The sequence below is a fragment of the Engystomops pustulosus genome, chromosome 2 (assembly GCF_040894005.1).
Source record: "Engystomops pustulosus chromosome 2, aEngPut4.maternal, whole genome shotgun sequence".
In the NCBI taxonomy this organism is placed as follows: domain Eukaryota; kingdom Metazoa; phylum Chordata; class Amphibia; order Anura; family Leptodactylidae; genus Engystomops; species Engystomops pustulosus.
This window is the reverse complement of record NC_092412.1, coordinates 193,239,337-193,256,989: the sequence shown is the minus strand read 5'-3', so window position 1 is coordinate 193,256,989 and position 17,653 is coordinate 193,239,337. Positions and strand designations below refer to the sequence as shown.

The 17,653-nt window shown below is 40.3% G+C and overlaps 1 protein-coding gene across 1 annotated transcript in view; it reads right to left on the bottom strand.

Annotated features, from left to right (window-relative positions):
* Positions 1-17,653, bottom strand: part of SYCP1 (synaptonemal complex protein 1) — a 152,745-nt gene that overhangs the window by 27,918 nt on the left and 107,174 nt on the right. The window contains exons 24-30 of the mRNA XM_072137680.1: positions 16,158-16,220; positions 12,843-12,959; positions 8,288-8,398; positions 4,758-4,841; positions 3,704-3,778; positions 439-474; positions 181-354 (exon numbers count right to left, since the gene is read on the bottom strand). Coding sequence (XP_071993781.1) covers positions 181-354; positions 439-474; positions 3,704-3,778; positions 4,758-4,841; positions 8,288-8,398; positions 12,843-12,959; positions 16,158-16,220 — 660 coding nt within the window. The remainder of the gene's footprint in view (positions 1-180; positions 355-438; positions 475-3,703; positions 3,779-4,757; positions 4,842-8,287; positions 8,399-12,842; positions 12,960-16,157; positions 16,221-17,653) is intronic.

Genomic DNA, 17,653 nt, shown 5'->3' with positions numbered 1-17,653 from the left:
TTCTCAGAGACAAGTGAGACAAGCTAGACATATCCAAGTTACTTCTGTTATGTCTGTATGACTATCTATCTACTTCTGCAGCTAACAAGGAGTAAAATGGGTTCAGTAATTCTGGTATAACGTGCTGCAGAATATAAGAACAGTAAAGGCAAGGCACAACCCATAACACTATATATATACCTTTGGAGTGACATTCTTGCTGCTTTTAGATGTGGTCCATGGAAATGCATTCTTATTATCTGACTTTCTTCCTTTTTCCATCTGTGGGGTTTGCATTGAGAAAGCTGATGAATTTTGACTATCTCTTAATTTGGTAAACTGTTCTGCAATGTCCTTAAATACAGTCTGAACCTCCTGGAACAAAAAACAAACAAGTATAGTATACTACATGTGGTCTATAGTATATAATAATAAACTAAGTTTTACAAACTTTCTTACTTTGTGCTGCATCCTTGAGGTACAGTTCATTTTCTCCTTCAAGATGAAAAATATAATATAAAGGATTAGGAAACTTACTAAATTATAATTCTGCACAAAAGGAATAATAAAAATTATATAATGGCCCATATTTATTAAAGCATTTGTGCCAATTTTGTGTCTGAATTTGCACTGAAAAGAATGTGCACACTGCTGGCACACATATTTATAGTCTGTGCCAGTATTGTGTTGCAGCTGCAAGATGCCCGATGGGCCACAAAATTCTGCACAAAAGGGGAGTTCTGGACCGTGCAACACATTTACTACATCGACTTCACAGAATTGTATCATACGCTCTATGTTAAAGGTGCACCAAAAAAAGTTGGTGCACACCAGGGTGCACCATATTAATGAAGACTGTGCACCACTTTTGATGAATCTGGCACACTCTGTACACTCCACAGGCACATAGGGCAGTTTGTGCTATTTTTGATAAATGTGGCCCAATGTCTTCTTTTTAATTGCTTATCCATAAACATTTTTTGCATATATATATTTGAAATCATTCATCCAATATAAACCACACTTGTAGGTTGTTCACCGAGAGTTCAGCACACTGTGATGTTTCGGAGGCCATGCTTCCTTCCTCAGACAGGATGACAGGACTAATCTTTCCATCACATATATTTTCAGCTCTCAAAAAAACTGCAATCAGCAAGATGGAGGGGGGGGGGGAGGGGCTGCCTCCTGTCACCTCATCACAAGCACCTGCTGCTTACCAATGACACCATATCGATCTATATTCTATCTATCTCATATCTAACTAATATCTTTCTATCTATATCATATCTATCGATTTATCCCATATCTATATGTCTATATATTATCTACTCATATCTATCATCTATCTAATATCTTTCTATCTCCTATCTATCTATGTATATCCTATCTATATCATATCTATCAATCTATCTACATATCATCTACATATTTATCTATTTACATATTTATCTATGTATATTCCATCTATCTATCTATCTCATATCTATCTATCTATCTATGTACCTACCTATCTAAGTAAAACTTCAGCACAGTACATGTGGGGACAGCTTGAAGACTTGGTGTCTCTCCTGCCATTTCCTGCTGTGGAGTGTGAGGTGATGAATCTGCAGATTCTGTCTGTGTGGATTATTTGTTTATATACAAGTATAGGGAAAGCTGTGGGAGAGATAATGTGTAGTGTAGTTATTTTGTTCCTACATTACATAGGGCTTCTCTCTGCACATGACAGTGCTGGAGCAGTGAGACATGAGGTAAACAGCTGATTGCAGAGAGAGGACAGGTGGGCATGTCTCTAGCTCCATAGTCAGCTCCTCTGTGAGGACGGAATGTGCCTAGCAACAGCCATATGAGAGATCACTGACATCTAGGGGAAGTCTGCAGAATACAAGAGGAAGAAGCAAGATTCGGGTAACTAATCCAATTGCAAAAGGGCTTAAAATTACCTGCCCTACAACATATCAAAAGCTTTTTGAAATGACGGTTACACTTTAAGGGGAAACAGAAATCCTATCAGCTATAGTAGCTCCTATGTGTGCTTCTAGATAATGTCTCATGAGCTTCTTCTTAGTGAGTGAGAGAGTCTTGGTAGGATTTCAAGTTTTATGTATGCATTATGTATGAAAGACATTATAGTAACTAAACTCCACCTAATAGCTCAGAAAAAAATGAGAAATAAAGATTCAGCATACAAATGAGAAAACTTATACAATGGCCAAAAACTGTATTTCTCCTTATGTACACATCCAACAATATAAACTGATTATATAAACCCATTTTGTGCCCTATTTCATGAATACAGGCGGTCTCCTACTTAAGGACACCCGATTTACAATCAACCCATAGTTACAGACAGACCCCTCTGACCTCTGGTGAAGCTCTCTGAATGCTTTACTATAGTCTCAGATTGCACTAATCAGCTGTAAGGTGTCTGTAATGAAGCTTTATTGATAATCCTTGGTCCCACTACAGCAAAAAATGTTTAAACTCCAATTGTCACTGGGGCCAAAAATTTTTTTGTCTGGATATACAATTATAAAATATACAGTTTCGACTTACATACAAATTCAACTTATGAACAAACCTCCGGACCCTATCTTGTATGTAACCCGGGGACTGCCTGTAGTGAATTTGGGAACATTTTGGCATTTGTCATCAGTGCATAAAATGCCTTCCTCATAATCAACACTGTAGGATTTATAGGTTGGACACAATGGACCAAAGTCTTATCTACTATGACACATCTATACTTCAAGCATTTAATTTAGAAGCATATGATATGCCTAGAAAAGGACATCTGAGGAAGATGTGAACTGCCATCTTCATGTAAGACAGAACAGGCAGTCATATGTTTAAAGGTTTATTTTCATGATGTTTTGCTTGGCTGTGTCAGCACTTTATCATTGAGGGTCTGCCGCATTATGCATGGGATTTTATGAAATGCATTTTACTCTAAACCACTTCCTTACTGCTGTAAGAGTATATATGTTGTATAGAAGGTTCGCAGACGTAGCCCTCTATGTACACAGTTGTATTACAGAGCTGACACCTGCTAGTAATTGCCGCGGTTGGATCCCACCCAATAGCTATGCTTGTGGGTGCCGCCATGTTTAAATGCTAGTTGGCGCCCACTCCCATGAATTAATTACAGGGCGGCGATTGTTTGCCATGAAAGCTGTTAAGAGGCGGTAAACCGAATATGGTAAAACAAAGAATTTTTTTGTGCAAAAGGTTTTCATGTTTTCCACATAAGGCATAACAAACCTATACAAAATTTTGGTATCTCAGTGGTCGTACTGACCAAATGAATAAAGGGGAAAAGATGAAAAACAAGGGCACATAGGAAAATGTTGCAACTGTGGTTTTTTGGCAATTCTACCACATTTGGATGTCTTTCCAAATTGCCTGTACACTGAAAATATAAAAATGGTGCTAATAGAAAGAACAATTGGTCCTGCAGATTATAAGCCATTGTAATTCATTGTAATTGGAAGAATAAAAATGATATGGTTTGTGGAAAGAGGGGAGTAAAAAATGGAAACATAAAAATAAAAAAGGGTACGGTAAGGAAAAGAATCACACGCTTAAGCAAGGAGGACAGGAATATTTACAAGATTTATACGAGAGGTATATGGCAGAAAAACAGTTGAAATTGAGATACACCTGCAATATTTTTTTGTAAAGATATATTTATAAAAATTAAAAATAATACTTAAAATATTTATACCTTTTGCGCTTTTTCTTCCTGAAGATGCTTTTTAAGTGTGGCTATCTCATTATTTTTGTTGGACAGTTCTGTTTCCTTGATATAGACAAAAAATTTCCACAATATTAGACATAGTAATCTTGTGACAACAAGGTCATGTTCAGAGAAGGGACATTTTAATAGTGAAAAACAATGGTCTTGTTTGTGGTTTGTGTACTTGTAGCCTTAAAGTTTAATTGTAAAGTTACCTGACAAAAAATAGTTTTAGTACAGCCGAAGAGAGCCTTTGTCAATAATACTCGTATCACACTTCTAGCTTCTTCCTATCCTGAGATATAGGGCTAATAGATATATGAGGCTATCTGTAATATGCTCTCAGCTTTTCCTGAAATGGGGAGGACTTCCTGGTTGTGACATGAGCTGTGGGCAGTGATGCCAGAGCAGTGAGGGCATTCACATGAACGTGAACATTACCTATTAGAGAGGACCCACTCCCTAAAAGACAGTTTTTAATTTCTATCAACGGTTTTTTTTTTTCTTGCCCATTATACTCTATGGTAGTTGCCCCTATTTGCTCACCACCCCTTTATTCTGCAAAAAGATCTGTTAAAATAGGTAGCACTGTATATATACTGTGCTCTGTGTGCAGGATCTGATGCCAGCCTGAGCTCTGTCTTTATTTGCACACTCAAACTTTCACACATACACATTTCTACTATATTCACACACAAACAGCTGTGCTACATACCATTCCTGGTATGTAATTGGATGACCTGAAGCATGTGATTAGTCACATGCTTATAACATAACTCAAAGTCCTAGAGATTTTACATGCTGCCAAGACTGAACCCAGAAGCTACCGATCAGGAGTGTACACATCTGCTAGTAACCCCTCCCAACATCGACCCACTGCCTGATCCTTTCCACCGTCTAGATACAGATTCCCATTGCAACCAACCAAACAAAGACAGCCAGAGGTACAAGGCAAAACCCCGGCTAGCTGGCAAACAACTGCAGAAATCCAATGAGTGTGAATTACAGAATTGCTTATTTTAATGTGGAGTTTTTTTCTCACCATGGTAGCCGTAATTTCCTGTTCTTTTGCTTTGAGTCCACCTAATTCTGAATCCTTTTCTTCAAGCAGTTTATCATACTGATGCTAGAACAAAACAACAAAGTTAAATGTAATTCCACCTCGTTGTATATCAATAAGACATTTTTCACATAAAGCTTATTATGATTCAAAGCTAAGATGGAAGTAACATTTTGGAAAAAATAAGACCATTTTAATGAAAATTTTTATGGATGGCAAAATGGCAAAAGTCTAGTCCCAATAGTAGATATTGTTGGGGGTTCCATACCCACATTTTGACTTTTTTCTGGTTTTCATTACATGGGATAACATATGTTATATTTTAATTGTTGGGCATTTTTATATCCATGAAACTAATATGGCTAACTTTATTTTTGTTTCTCTCTGGAAGGTAAGGGTTGATCTGATTTCAGTGCTTCCCCGACTCCCAGCCCTTAAGGGCAATCAGCGCTATGTGCATTTAAGATGCACACAGAACTGATCACTGGATGCAGGCAGCAATGTTACTGCTGCCTGCACCCTCTGCGCGACTCAGGTGCTGCATGTGGGGCATGTGTTTGGTCTACATATATACTGAGTGTATGTGTGGGGACTACATATATACTGTGGGACATGTGAGGGGACTACATATATACTGTGGGGCATGTGCAGGAACTTTATATATAGTGTGGGGGATGTGCAGGGTCTATATATATACTGGGGCATGTGTGGGGACTACATATATACTGTGGGACTTGTGAGGGGACTACATATTTACTGTGGGACTTGTGAGGGGACTACATATATACTGTGGACATGTGCGGGGACTACATATATACTGTGGGGCATCTGCGGGGACTATATATATAGTGTGGGGCATGTGAGGGGACTACATATATACTGTAGGGCATGTGAGGGGACTACATGTATACTGTGGGGCATGTGAGGGGACTACATTAACACTTTGGGACATGTGTGGGGACTAAATATATACTAAGGGCATTTGTGGGAACCACGTTTATACTGCGGGGCATGGGCACCAAAATATCTCGTCCCGGCACTGACAATATCCCAGGGACTTCTTTCCAGCTACCCCGCATCTTTTGCTAATTTTCCCACTCCATTATACCCATATATTTTCCTGCCTTCAGAAAGGCTCCAGTGTGTAGTAGCTAAAACGTTGCATGGAAACATAAAAAGGACTTATTTTTATTTTGGAGTGCTGACAATCTTTAATATTTTTGCATTGATGGGGCCCGAGTCAAACCCCTGGGCTTTGTACCGACTTATATTATAATTCTTGTGCTGCTTTCTTACTTTTTACCATATATATACCTATGTATTGCATGTCACTACATTGCGAACTCGCAGAAAAAAATGGGTCAAACAATAGTAGTGACAACATCTGAAACAATGAATCAAAGTTAAACAGATGAAAAGACAGATGTTATGTAGAAAAAGTAAACTTTATTCAATGAAGTCAAACAAAAAAGTAAAAACAATTAAAATTCCCAAAACTAGGGAAGCAATTGATCCCCCAGTGTCCAGCCCCAGTATAGAGTACATGAATCGTGTGACAGAAGATAATACACAAATGTTAGCATAAATATAAAGTACTTAGTAGGAATAATGGAGGTCACATTACCAAATAAGGGATGCCGGGCTGGAGAAACCGGGGGGTCACAGGTGCCCCACGCTTATCGCCCGTCAAGCCCGCATTATACATTTGTGTATTATCTTCTGTCACACGATTCATGTACTCTATACTGGGGCTGGACACTGGGGGATCAATTGCTTTCCCTAGTTTTGGGAATTTTAATTGTTTTTACTTTTTTGTTTGACTTCATTAAATAAAGTTAACTTTTTCTACATAACATCTGTCTTTTCATCTGTTTAACTTTGATGTCACTACATTGCATGTCATTTTCAGCTGCACCACCATCAGCCAATTGGTCTATAAAAGTACAAAAATGTTATTAAAGGGAACCTGTCACCAGGAGACCCATTTTTAGCTCCCCCCCCAGTCCCCACAGAGCATAGTACATACACTGCCAAAGTGTTTTTGTATAAAAAAAATGGTTTTACAGAAAAAAAGATATGTTATATTGTACCTTTCATTAGCATCTGCTGTGTGACTAGGCAGTTGCCAAAAAGGAGGGACTGGAAAGGAGCAGTCCCCCCCCACCCATGGGAAACATGTGACCATTTGAAATATATGAATAACTCCCCACACTCGGCATTGGCTGTAGAGGAGCAGGGGCGTTGCTAAGCCAAGTGATGGGTGTTTTCATATATTTGAAAAGGTCACATGGAGTAGCTGTTCCCCAATGGTGGGGGGAAACTGCTCCTTTCCAGGCCCTCCCATTTGGCAACTGCCTAGTCACACAGCAGATGCTAATGAAAGGTACAATATAACATATCTTTTTTTCTGTAAAACCTATTTTTAATACAAAAACACTTTGGCAGTGTATGTACTATGCTCTGTGGGGACTGGGGGAGTGCTAAAAATGGGTCTCCTGGTGACAGGTTCCCTTTAAACATGATGGGGCGCATTTACTAAAAACAGTGTGCAGTTTACATGTGCAGTGTCCTGGGTGCACCAAAATCATGATTTGTGGAACCTGTTCTTTATGAATCTGGCACTCCCTGCACTGCCCCTACAGAGTGCACCAACTTTTTTTTTGGCGAGCCCTTAACATGCAGCATGAAACACTTCTGTCAGATTTTTGATGATAAATGTGGCGCATGGTCCACTTGTGCATCAGAACACCCATTTCAATGACAAAATTTTTGTTGCGTGAAGAATACTGCAGCCGCGACACAAAAGGGTCGCATGTGACACATACGTGGCGAGGGCACTTCTTAAATACAGTATATGTGCAAGCGGTTTGCACTGAAAAAGAAATCTGGTGCAAGCACCTTAGTAAATCTGGGTCACTAACCCATGTGGGTAAATGAGTGCCGCTAACCCATATAATATTCTGAAACTTTAGATGTTTTGCTTTTGCAGTTTTTATAACAAAATAAGCCATTTTTCAGCTTTAAAATTTCTGGGATACACATATTGGGGCAGATTTATGAAAAGTTTAGTAAGGTAAGATGCAGAGTTGGACTAGACAGTCTTATGCCAAAGAATATTCATATACGTTTCTGTTGCTGGATGATAAATCTGTAGTAGTTTAAGACTGTCCAGTCATACTTTGTACCTTCTATTAGTTGGTTTATTTTATGCAAGACAACTAGGACAAAATTCTGTTGGGTCAGTATTATTTTTGGTACATAGTCTTTTTTTTGCCGCAAGGCCATGCCCCTTTCTTAAACCATGCACCTTTTGTTGAACTAGTCGTAGGAGAGCCTGAACACTGTCTAAACCCCTTTATAATGTGCAAACAACAGAATTCTATTGTGGACAGATGAATACATCTCCTCAATTATGTTTTTAAATTAAAAGAACGTTGCTAAAACATATCCAAAAATACAAGCCGTATTCTTTTTGTTGCGCTCAATTGCTGTTACTGTGGGGTTTTTTTTACCTTGTGCTTTTCCATTAGTGCCATCATTTCTGCAATCTTGTGCTGACATTTGATATCAGTCTCTCTACGCATCCGTAATGCTTCCTCAGATGATGACTTTAAACTTTCAACCTAGAAATTTACATTTAGTTTAAATTGTTTCTTTTTTTAAAAAAAGTTTTTTTAAACATGGGGAGAAAAAAATGGAAATGGGTGTTGGTGTTCAGGGTTTAAAGAGCCTCTGTCACCAGCTTTTACACCACTTAACTACCAACACCTTCAAGAAGGGTATGACATATTCTTTATAGAACTCCCCCTTTTGTAAATTTGATCTGTAACTCTCCTGCCAACGCATAGGCAGGCTGGTAGTTGCGAATAGCATCCTCCTTATGTCAGGGAGATTGATCACCTCTCTAGGAAGGTTTTGGAATCTGAGTATTATGTAATTGCAGCTGTAGATTCTGCCTGGAAAGACAACAGTTAAATTTGTGTCAATTATTATCCAATGATGTGGCTGTATTGTTTGCTGGAGTGTGATTGCAGAGGTGCTACCTCCTGACCAGGGGGAGTATAAAACCCCTGCTCTTTGGGAGCACAAGATTCTGACTGTAGGGTCTAATCCCAAGGAGACGGTGCGTGCTGCACACCTTCAGTGCTGCCACAGATACAAATTCCAAGAACTGCGTCAGGAGACTCTACCCCGAGAGCTGCAGCTTCCACAATTTGGACACAGCTCCACTTCAACTATCCCAGCCTACATCTACTATCAGGGTGGTGCACCATTCCTGCGGACCTCTCTCCATGACCACTCCGGTAATCAGAATTTTCTGCCTGCTGTTTGAACTTCAATAAAGAACTGTAAATTTATTTGCACAACGTTGCCTCCACCTGATCCCTGAATATGGCTGTTTACCACCATGGGCTTCCACATCCATTACCCAGGGGCTCAACCTACAGACACTCAGGGGTGGCCTCCCCATTGAGAAACCAGTACATCAGCCTCACCCTCCTTATTTCTTGCACACACAACCTGCTGGAGACCTGCCAGGCTGCAGGTCAGCCCTCCGGTCCCATATCAAGCACCGTGACAACAGCATGCCCTAGGCCACAATAGCCAGCCACTCCAGTATTATGGGCCCCGGCTGACTCCAGGGCCACAAGAAAAGGCTAGGCCCCGGTGGAGGATGCTGCAGATCCTTTAACTCATATGCAAATGAGCTCACACTAAGAAGCTGGAGGGGGAGCATCACTTCAGACCACCAAATGTTGGGCTCTACAGTGTCCAGGGTACTAAGCTTTTGGTAGCAAACATAGAAATCTCATCTTTCAAATTCACTCAGACTTGTGTTTCTGTGAGCAGCACAATAGATACAGTTAAAGAGAACTTGTCAGGTAAATTAACCCCAAAAACTAAATATATCGTCATAAACTTCCATTAGAAAGTATTTCCCCTATCCCTACATTGTTCCTCTACATGCCTGCAATTGGGTCCTAAATTTTTATGCAAATGACCTGAGAGAAGTCCAGTGAATCATTATCATATTCAACTGTCCAGTTTATTTATGAGTGGGAGGCACAGCTGCACCCCCAGTTCTTGACCACATGCTGGCTCCTCTCTATACTGGTGGTGGCGGCCACGCCCCTTCAACCTGTGTGTGTATATGAGAGATACAACTGCTCCAGGATGCAGTCATGTGTATAGCAGAACATGTTAGATACATACGTAGCTGATGTCTGTGTCTATCACTAGTGTATAGCAGAACATGTCAGCAGGTAAAGCACAAACACTAGCGATGCTTTTCTATACATTACAAAAGACATGAGCAGGGAGAGGAGAGGGTTAACATCACTCTCTCTCATTAACATAATAAAGAAAAGATGATTTTAGAAGGATTAATGTATGAACTGACTAGAAAAAGGCTGGGGTGGGATCCTTGTGAGCTGCTCCAGGTGACAGAGACCTGATGACAGGTGTGCATTAAAGAAATCCTGATCTATATCTTAAACTTGGATTCCCATAAATGGCTTTAACTGCCCATATCTCCAGTTCGAGCACACAGACCCACAATCCAGTCGTAAATATGAGTTGTAAAAATGGTCTCAAAAAAGTCACAAATAGCTCAAAGCTATTTCCCATGCCTGGTAACGGATAGATGTAGATTTGTGCCAAAGTTTGCAACTTGCGACTAATTAAACAAGTCACAACATAAATCAGGTGACAACTCAAGGAACACTTCACAAAACCTGCCCATGGCGAACTTGGAAGGGAGATTGTCTTAGGTCTAAAAAAAAGTTGCAAAAGTCCACATGCTCATGTTACATGTCAGTCATCCTAACAGTTTTATGTCCTGTGCCCTAATAACCCCTTCCCGCCAATGCCCTTTTTCGTTTTCTACACTTCCATTTATTTTGCTCCCTTTCTTTTAAATCTAATTTTTTTTTAGATTTCTGTGTTTTTAAATGGCTTGTTTATAACAAATTATATTTAATTATACTTCCTGTTTTGGTTGGGTGTAATTACGGAAATACCAAATTTATATAGAGATTTTCAAAATTTTAAGCATTTTGCACAAAAAAAATTGTCTTCATCTTGCCATGCTAATAACCTTTTCATACGGGGGGAGGGTGGCCTAATCAGGAATGTGATCAGACGTGTGCCGAGGGAGCTCCGGCGAGATACCCACAAATAATCCTGAGTCCTGGCACGATAGGCTACCGGAAAGCAGAAAGCTCAGCCCCACAGCAACCAGAGCATCAGGGGAGCGACAGAATGCAGTCCCAAGCCGCGACCTGCAGCAAGGGTGAAAAGGAAAAGCGGAAGCAGATGGAGTTGTGCGGGCAAGATGGCGCCGGCGTGTGATGGAAAGCAGAGGGAGAGGAGCGAGTCGGTAGCAGCACGGCTCAGTAAGTTTGCCACACCTCGCCACTAGCGACAGCACAGTCACTTATGGCCACTGCCTGCTCTAGCCCTACAGCAAGCGACTGTGCATCAGATGCAGGACCCTCTGCCATGTATGAGGCACCTTCCCCAGAGCCTGATCGGGGACATATGACACAAGCAAAGGGTAGCTGGCCTTCCTCCACACCGGCAGTAGCCACAGAGGAGCAGCCAATATCAGAGCCCACACTGCAAGATGTGCTAACAGCAGTGGCTCAATGCAACTCCAATCTTACTCTGCACAAGGGGGATCTCAAAGAACAGCTCACACTCATGAGACATGATATGCATAAGATTAATGAGGGGGTCAAGGAGATGGAGGGAAGGATTAGTACAGTAGAAGATGCTGTTTCTCATATGCAAAGAAATATTAAAAGATGCCTTCTGGATGTTTGTGCACTATTTGACAGAACTGATGACCTGGAGAACAGGCTCAGGAGAAACAATATCCGGCTGGTGGGAGTACCGGACAAGGCGGAGGGGATAGAGGCAGTTGATTTCTTTGAACGGTGGTTGATAGCCACCTTTAAACGGGATCAGCTGACACCATTATTCGCTATTGAAAAGGGCCAATAGGGTCCCAACCTGCCGACTGCCACCGGGGACGGCTCCCAGACCTGTCTTGATAAAGTTGCTTCACTTTTGGGATGATACCTGATACATTGTCAAGCTAGAAATAAACCTAATATAGAAACTGAAGGTCATCGGGTTTCTCTATACCTGGACTTCTCCTCAACTATGCGGAAAAGTAGAGCACAATTTCATGATTTTAAGAGGAGGTTGCGCTCAGTGCAAGTGCCATATGCAATGCTGTATCCTTCACGACTGCGGGTGGTAGCGCTGGGATCGGCTAAAAGAAGCCAAGAACTGGCTTGACAAAATTCGTACTGACGTCTATTTGTTCTGTCACCCAGGTTTGAGTTCTGCAGGTGTTCTGAAGCTAGGACTACAAGTTTATCTGGTCAAGCACCGGAGCTGTCCACCTCGGATCACTGATTGTTTACTTTTCAGGAACTATCGCGATTACAAGGTTCAGGATATTGGATACCCCAGTGTCCAGACTTAGACAGAATGGAGTATGAGTGGTTTATACTTTCTTTGTATTTGTCTTTGTTGGGGATGGGGCCCCCATCTGGTATAACTCCACATTTGGGGAGTTTCTGAAAATGGAGGAGCCACAGTTATGGTTCAATAAGGGCATCGCGACACTTAAAGAAATACAAACCGAAGGGGAACTAAAAAGCTTTGAGGTTCTTAGAGAGGCGTACCAGATACCACATATTGCCTTCTACAGGAATTTACAACTGCGTGATGCATAGGACTCCCAGAAACAAACACTAGATGTGACAGCACAGAGACTGGGAGTACTGGAGTCACTGTTGCTTCCTGGTTCTTCCAAAGAGTTCATCTCAATGTTATATGAGGCATTGCAGGACGAGTTTCTTAAAGGGGTATTCCAGGAATATGAACGTCTGACACAAAAACCCATGATGATATAAATAAATAATGTGAAACCATCCTTTTTATATAAAAGGAAATTAAATAAATGTGCCTAGAATTAATAATTCTAAACACAAACACAACTTACACTTCATACCACCATTTATTAGCATATTTATGCAAGAAATGTTTACATACCTCTTGATGCAAAGTTTCTACTTTTGTTTTTGCATCTGAAATTTCCTGTTGCTTGTTGCTGACAACCTTCTCATGTTCTAATGTAACAGTTTGCATTTGGGCTCTTAATTCTTTTACCTTTAAACGAAAAAATTATAGAGCATGAGTTCTATACAAAACTATTAAACTATTTTGCTGCTCCATGCAGAGTTACCGATACAGGGTGTTCCTGAACCATTGTAGCTGCATGTGGACTATCACTTATCGCCATGCCGCATCTCTACTTGCTATCTGAAATAACAGCAGGCAGATAGTACCATGACTTGAGGACATCATGTAGGGACACGTTCACACACGGCATTTAAATTGCATTTTGAAAGGCAATTCAAAGTCTGTGGGGAGCAGCTTGCCCCGAATCAGATATGCGATTACACTGAAATGCTTTGCACGTAAACAATGCAAAACACATGGTCCTTGTTTCAGATTGCCAGAATTTAACCCCTTAACGCTCTGCACCGTAGCTCTACGGTGCAGAGGTGCTGGGGGGGGTTGTGAAGAGGGCTCACGGGCAGAGTCCTCCTCATACACAGGTGAGGATTGTTGCATATTGCCCCCCAACCGTGGTCGATGCTTTTACCAATCGTGGCTATTAACTTTTCCGATGCCGCCGGCATCATTTAAAAGACAGAGGTGGCAGCTGTCATCTTGGATCTGATTGTCGCTCCCCCGAACGACTGGTTTTTGCAGTTTTGTTACAATGAGCCGGTGGCTCATTGTAAGTATACTGTGCAGAAATGCCATATACTGCAATACAGTAGTATTACAGTATATGGTAGAAATGATCAGACCATCTAGAGTTAATGTACCCTAGAGGGTCTAAAAAACTGTAAAAAAAAGTTTCAAAAAAGTTTTAAAAATAATTAAAAAATGTTAAAAACCTAAAAGTTCTAATCACCCCCCTTTCCCTAGAACTGACATAAAACGTAATAAACAGTAAAAGTCACAGATACAAATGGCCGCGTCCCAAAATGCCCGATATATCAAAATATAAAAACGGTTATTGCCAGCGGTGACCCACGTAATGGAAAATGGTGCCCAAATGTCCGAAACGCGACTTTTACACTATTTTACTTTTCTACAAAATGGAATAAAAAGTGACCAAAATGTTGCACAGTCCTCAAAATGGTAGCAATGAAAACGTTGACTCATTTCGCAATAAATGACCCATAACACAGCTCCGTACATCATAGTATAAAAAAGTTGTTAGCGTCAGAAGATGGCGATTTTTTTTTCTTTTTTTGTACACATTTGTTTAAATTTTGAAAATGTATTAAAACACAATAAAGCCTGTATACATTTGGTATCACCGTGATCATACCAAACCAAAGAATAAAGTGTTGGAGGTGTTATTTGGAGCGCACGGTGAGAATCGTAAAAACCGAGCCCACAAGAATGTGACACGAACATGGTTTTTTTCCAATTTTTCCACATTTGGAATTTTTTTCCAGCTTCCCAATACACGGCATGGCATAATAAATAATGTGATGGAGAAGTAAAATTTGTTCCGCTAAAAATAAGCCCTCACACAGCTCTGTACATGGAAAAATGAAAAAGTTATGGATTTTTGAAGGTGGAGAGCAAGGAATGAGTGAAAAAACCCTGCGTCCTTAAGGGGTTCTTTGTAAACACATATGTGAAAGAAAATCATCCTCTTGTGCGCCATTAGCAAACAACACAACATTGTAGCTCAAATTGTAGACAGAGAGCTCTAACTTTAAACATAAATATCGGTGCGCCCAAAATAGCATGTGAAGAACAATATATATGTGTGAAGAACACATTGTAGATGTATTTAAACATCTGCAATTTGTTCTTCACACACATATATATTGTTCTTCACATGCTATTTTGGGCGCACCGTTCCGCGCGTATCTCCCGACAAGTAAGCAGATGTGCCGAACATCTGTAATCTATTCTGCACTGTGTTCTGCACTGTGTTTTTCTCTTAAATGATCCTGTGTTCACTGTTTTTATTCTATTCTTCACTGTTCTTCACATCTGCTAACTTGTCGGGAGATAATATACACGGGGAACAGTGAAGAATAGATCGCAGATGTTTGCAACTTATCAGAAGACATTATTTTTCAATTAAATAACACATTTTAATCCCAAACCATGGTCCCTTTGAAAAATGCTCGAGTCTCCCATTGACTCGCGCGTGAAAAATGCGCCGAAAACGAAAAAAAAACGCTAACAACACGCGTGTGAAAAACGCAAAAACGCTAATTACTCCAAGGAAAAATGGAACAAAAACGCAGCCAAAAACGTCAGTTTTTCACGCATTGCACTCTGACGTGAAATGCAACGCTAGTGTGGAAGGGGCCTTATTCATCTCATATGTGCCGGATAAGCTTGAGTAGCTGAAAATTTGGTGCTATGCCTTTTGTCAAAGAATCATGAGTTTCTTTGAACCCAAACATTGGGGCCTATTTATTAGGATGACTGCAGCAGAACACTGGTATAAAAGTCCTGAAATAATTGCAAATGCCAGCGTATCGCTAGCGTAGCATTAACCACCACCACGACGGGTGGAGAGGCGTGAAGGGTGTGAAACCAACGGGCAGTGGGCAGAACAGCCTTCCTTTCCCTGCCCCAGAGCACTTGTTGTAGCCAGTGACTTTTACATGTGTTACGACCTGGCGTAGAAATAAAACATGGTGCAGGCATACTCCAAATGCCAGAGGGGTTGCGGGACTGTAATTATGCTAACTCACGATGTATGATAGAGAACTAACAATATCTTGTGGTTTTTTTCTGCAGCGCTGGAAAAGTACCCTGAAATGCCACCAGCTAATATTTATGTATTTATTTGTGGATACCCGTTGCTAGTGCTGTTGATTGTAGCCTATACTGAATTGGTTTAAAGTGAAACTGTTGTTATTAACCATGAGTTGCCATATAGGTATACGCAACAAAATGGGAAAGCAAAATAACATGGCAAAATAATGCTTAAAATTAATTAATAAAATTAATTAATTAGTTAAAAACACTTTAAAGTTACATAAGAGAAATTGTGAATAGCATTTATCAGATCAGGGGGTTCTGAATGCTAGCACCCACACAATTGAGCTAAATGTGGTGGGAAATCAGGCAGACACTACCATATGGCAAAGTGACTAGTAGACAATAGGAGACGCGGCCCTTTCATCAGCTGATAATCAGGGAATACCAAGAGTTGCAACCTTACCAATAAAATATTTTTGGCCTGTACATAGTTAGTCAATATGGTATTTCAATAACCCCTTTTAGTCACATAAAAACATAGAAAAAACATACCTCATCTTCAAGAAAAATACACTGCTTGCAATCTTCCTTCATTTTCTTCTTTAAAGATTTGTTCTACAAAAAAGATAAAAGAAAAGTACAGTTTTATAATTTCATAATTATAAACGCAAAAACTGTTGCTGCATGGAGTCACTTTTATGGGAGTTTCAAATACAACTAAGAATCTATCCGTTGTTATTTTTAAAATACATTTTTTAGTTCCCATAAATGTTTCTTTTTACCTGTAAACAACAGGTTTACAGGTAAAAAAACAGAATGAATAAATGTGTTAAAAGTTTAGGTTTTTTTGCACAAAAGCTTGTAGACCAGTCACTTCACATTTGAAAAGTTTATGGGGAAGTAGGTTAATATAACAAGCTGATAAAAGCCAGAATTAATGCATGCAATGAAAAAGATATAACCCCTTAAAGCATCATGAAGTATATATTTATGTTATGTTCCATTAAGGATGTAATGAAAAGCCTTGTGGGCTGAACTCTCCATAAAGGGTGTTATATTGTTAGTTGTATTATACAGCAGACATCTGCCTCAATCACTGCTGTCACCTATTGCGGTAGATATATAGATAGATCTTGTTAGGTGCAGTGGTTGAAGACACTACCATGACACCTAGACAGTGGTAGTGCATCTACTATTATCAGGCTGTTAGTTAAGGGCATCATTAAAGCCTGACCCCAGCCATTTAACAGCAATGGTGCTCACCCTTGCCTTAGAACACCTATGACAAAAGAGTATAAGCCGACCAGAGTAGAAGCAGAGGCCCCTAATTTTACCTAAAAAAATTGGGAAACCTATTGACTTGAGTATAAGCTGAGGGTGGGAAATGCATTGGTCACAGCCTCCCAGTATATAACCAGCCAGTCCCTAGTAGTATATAGCCAGCCCCCTTTAGTATATAGCCAAAAAGCCCACAGTAGTATATAACCAGCCCCAGTAGTATATAGCCAGCAAGCCCCCAGTAGTATATAGCCAGCCAGCCCCCTGTAGTATATAGCCAACCCTTTAGTATACAGCTAGCCAGCCCCCTATTGTATACAGCTAGCCATCCCCCTTGTGTATACAGCCAGCCAGTCCCTTTTTGTATACAGCCTGTCATCCCCCTTTTGTATACAGCTAGCCATCCCCCTTTTGTATACAGCCTGTCATCCCCTTTTGTATACAGCCTGTCATCCCCCTTTTGTATACAGCATGCCAGCCCCCAGTTTGCCCAGCACATATAAAAATAAACTTACATACTCACCTTCCAGTGTCTGTATGCTTCTGCATTATATTTTGTGCCACTAATACGTAACAGAAGGTCTAGTGCTAAAGTAAAAAGTTAATCCCTCTTTTGTCTGAATGTACTGTCCTGTGAGTCAGTATGGATGTGTGTTGGATGTATGATGTCTCTGTCTCTGGTTACGTGGTTCTTTTTCTTATGAGCGTTTGTACGCACTTCGTTGAAGAGCGAGATACATGCTTACAGTGAGTCCCGCCCAATGTTTTTT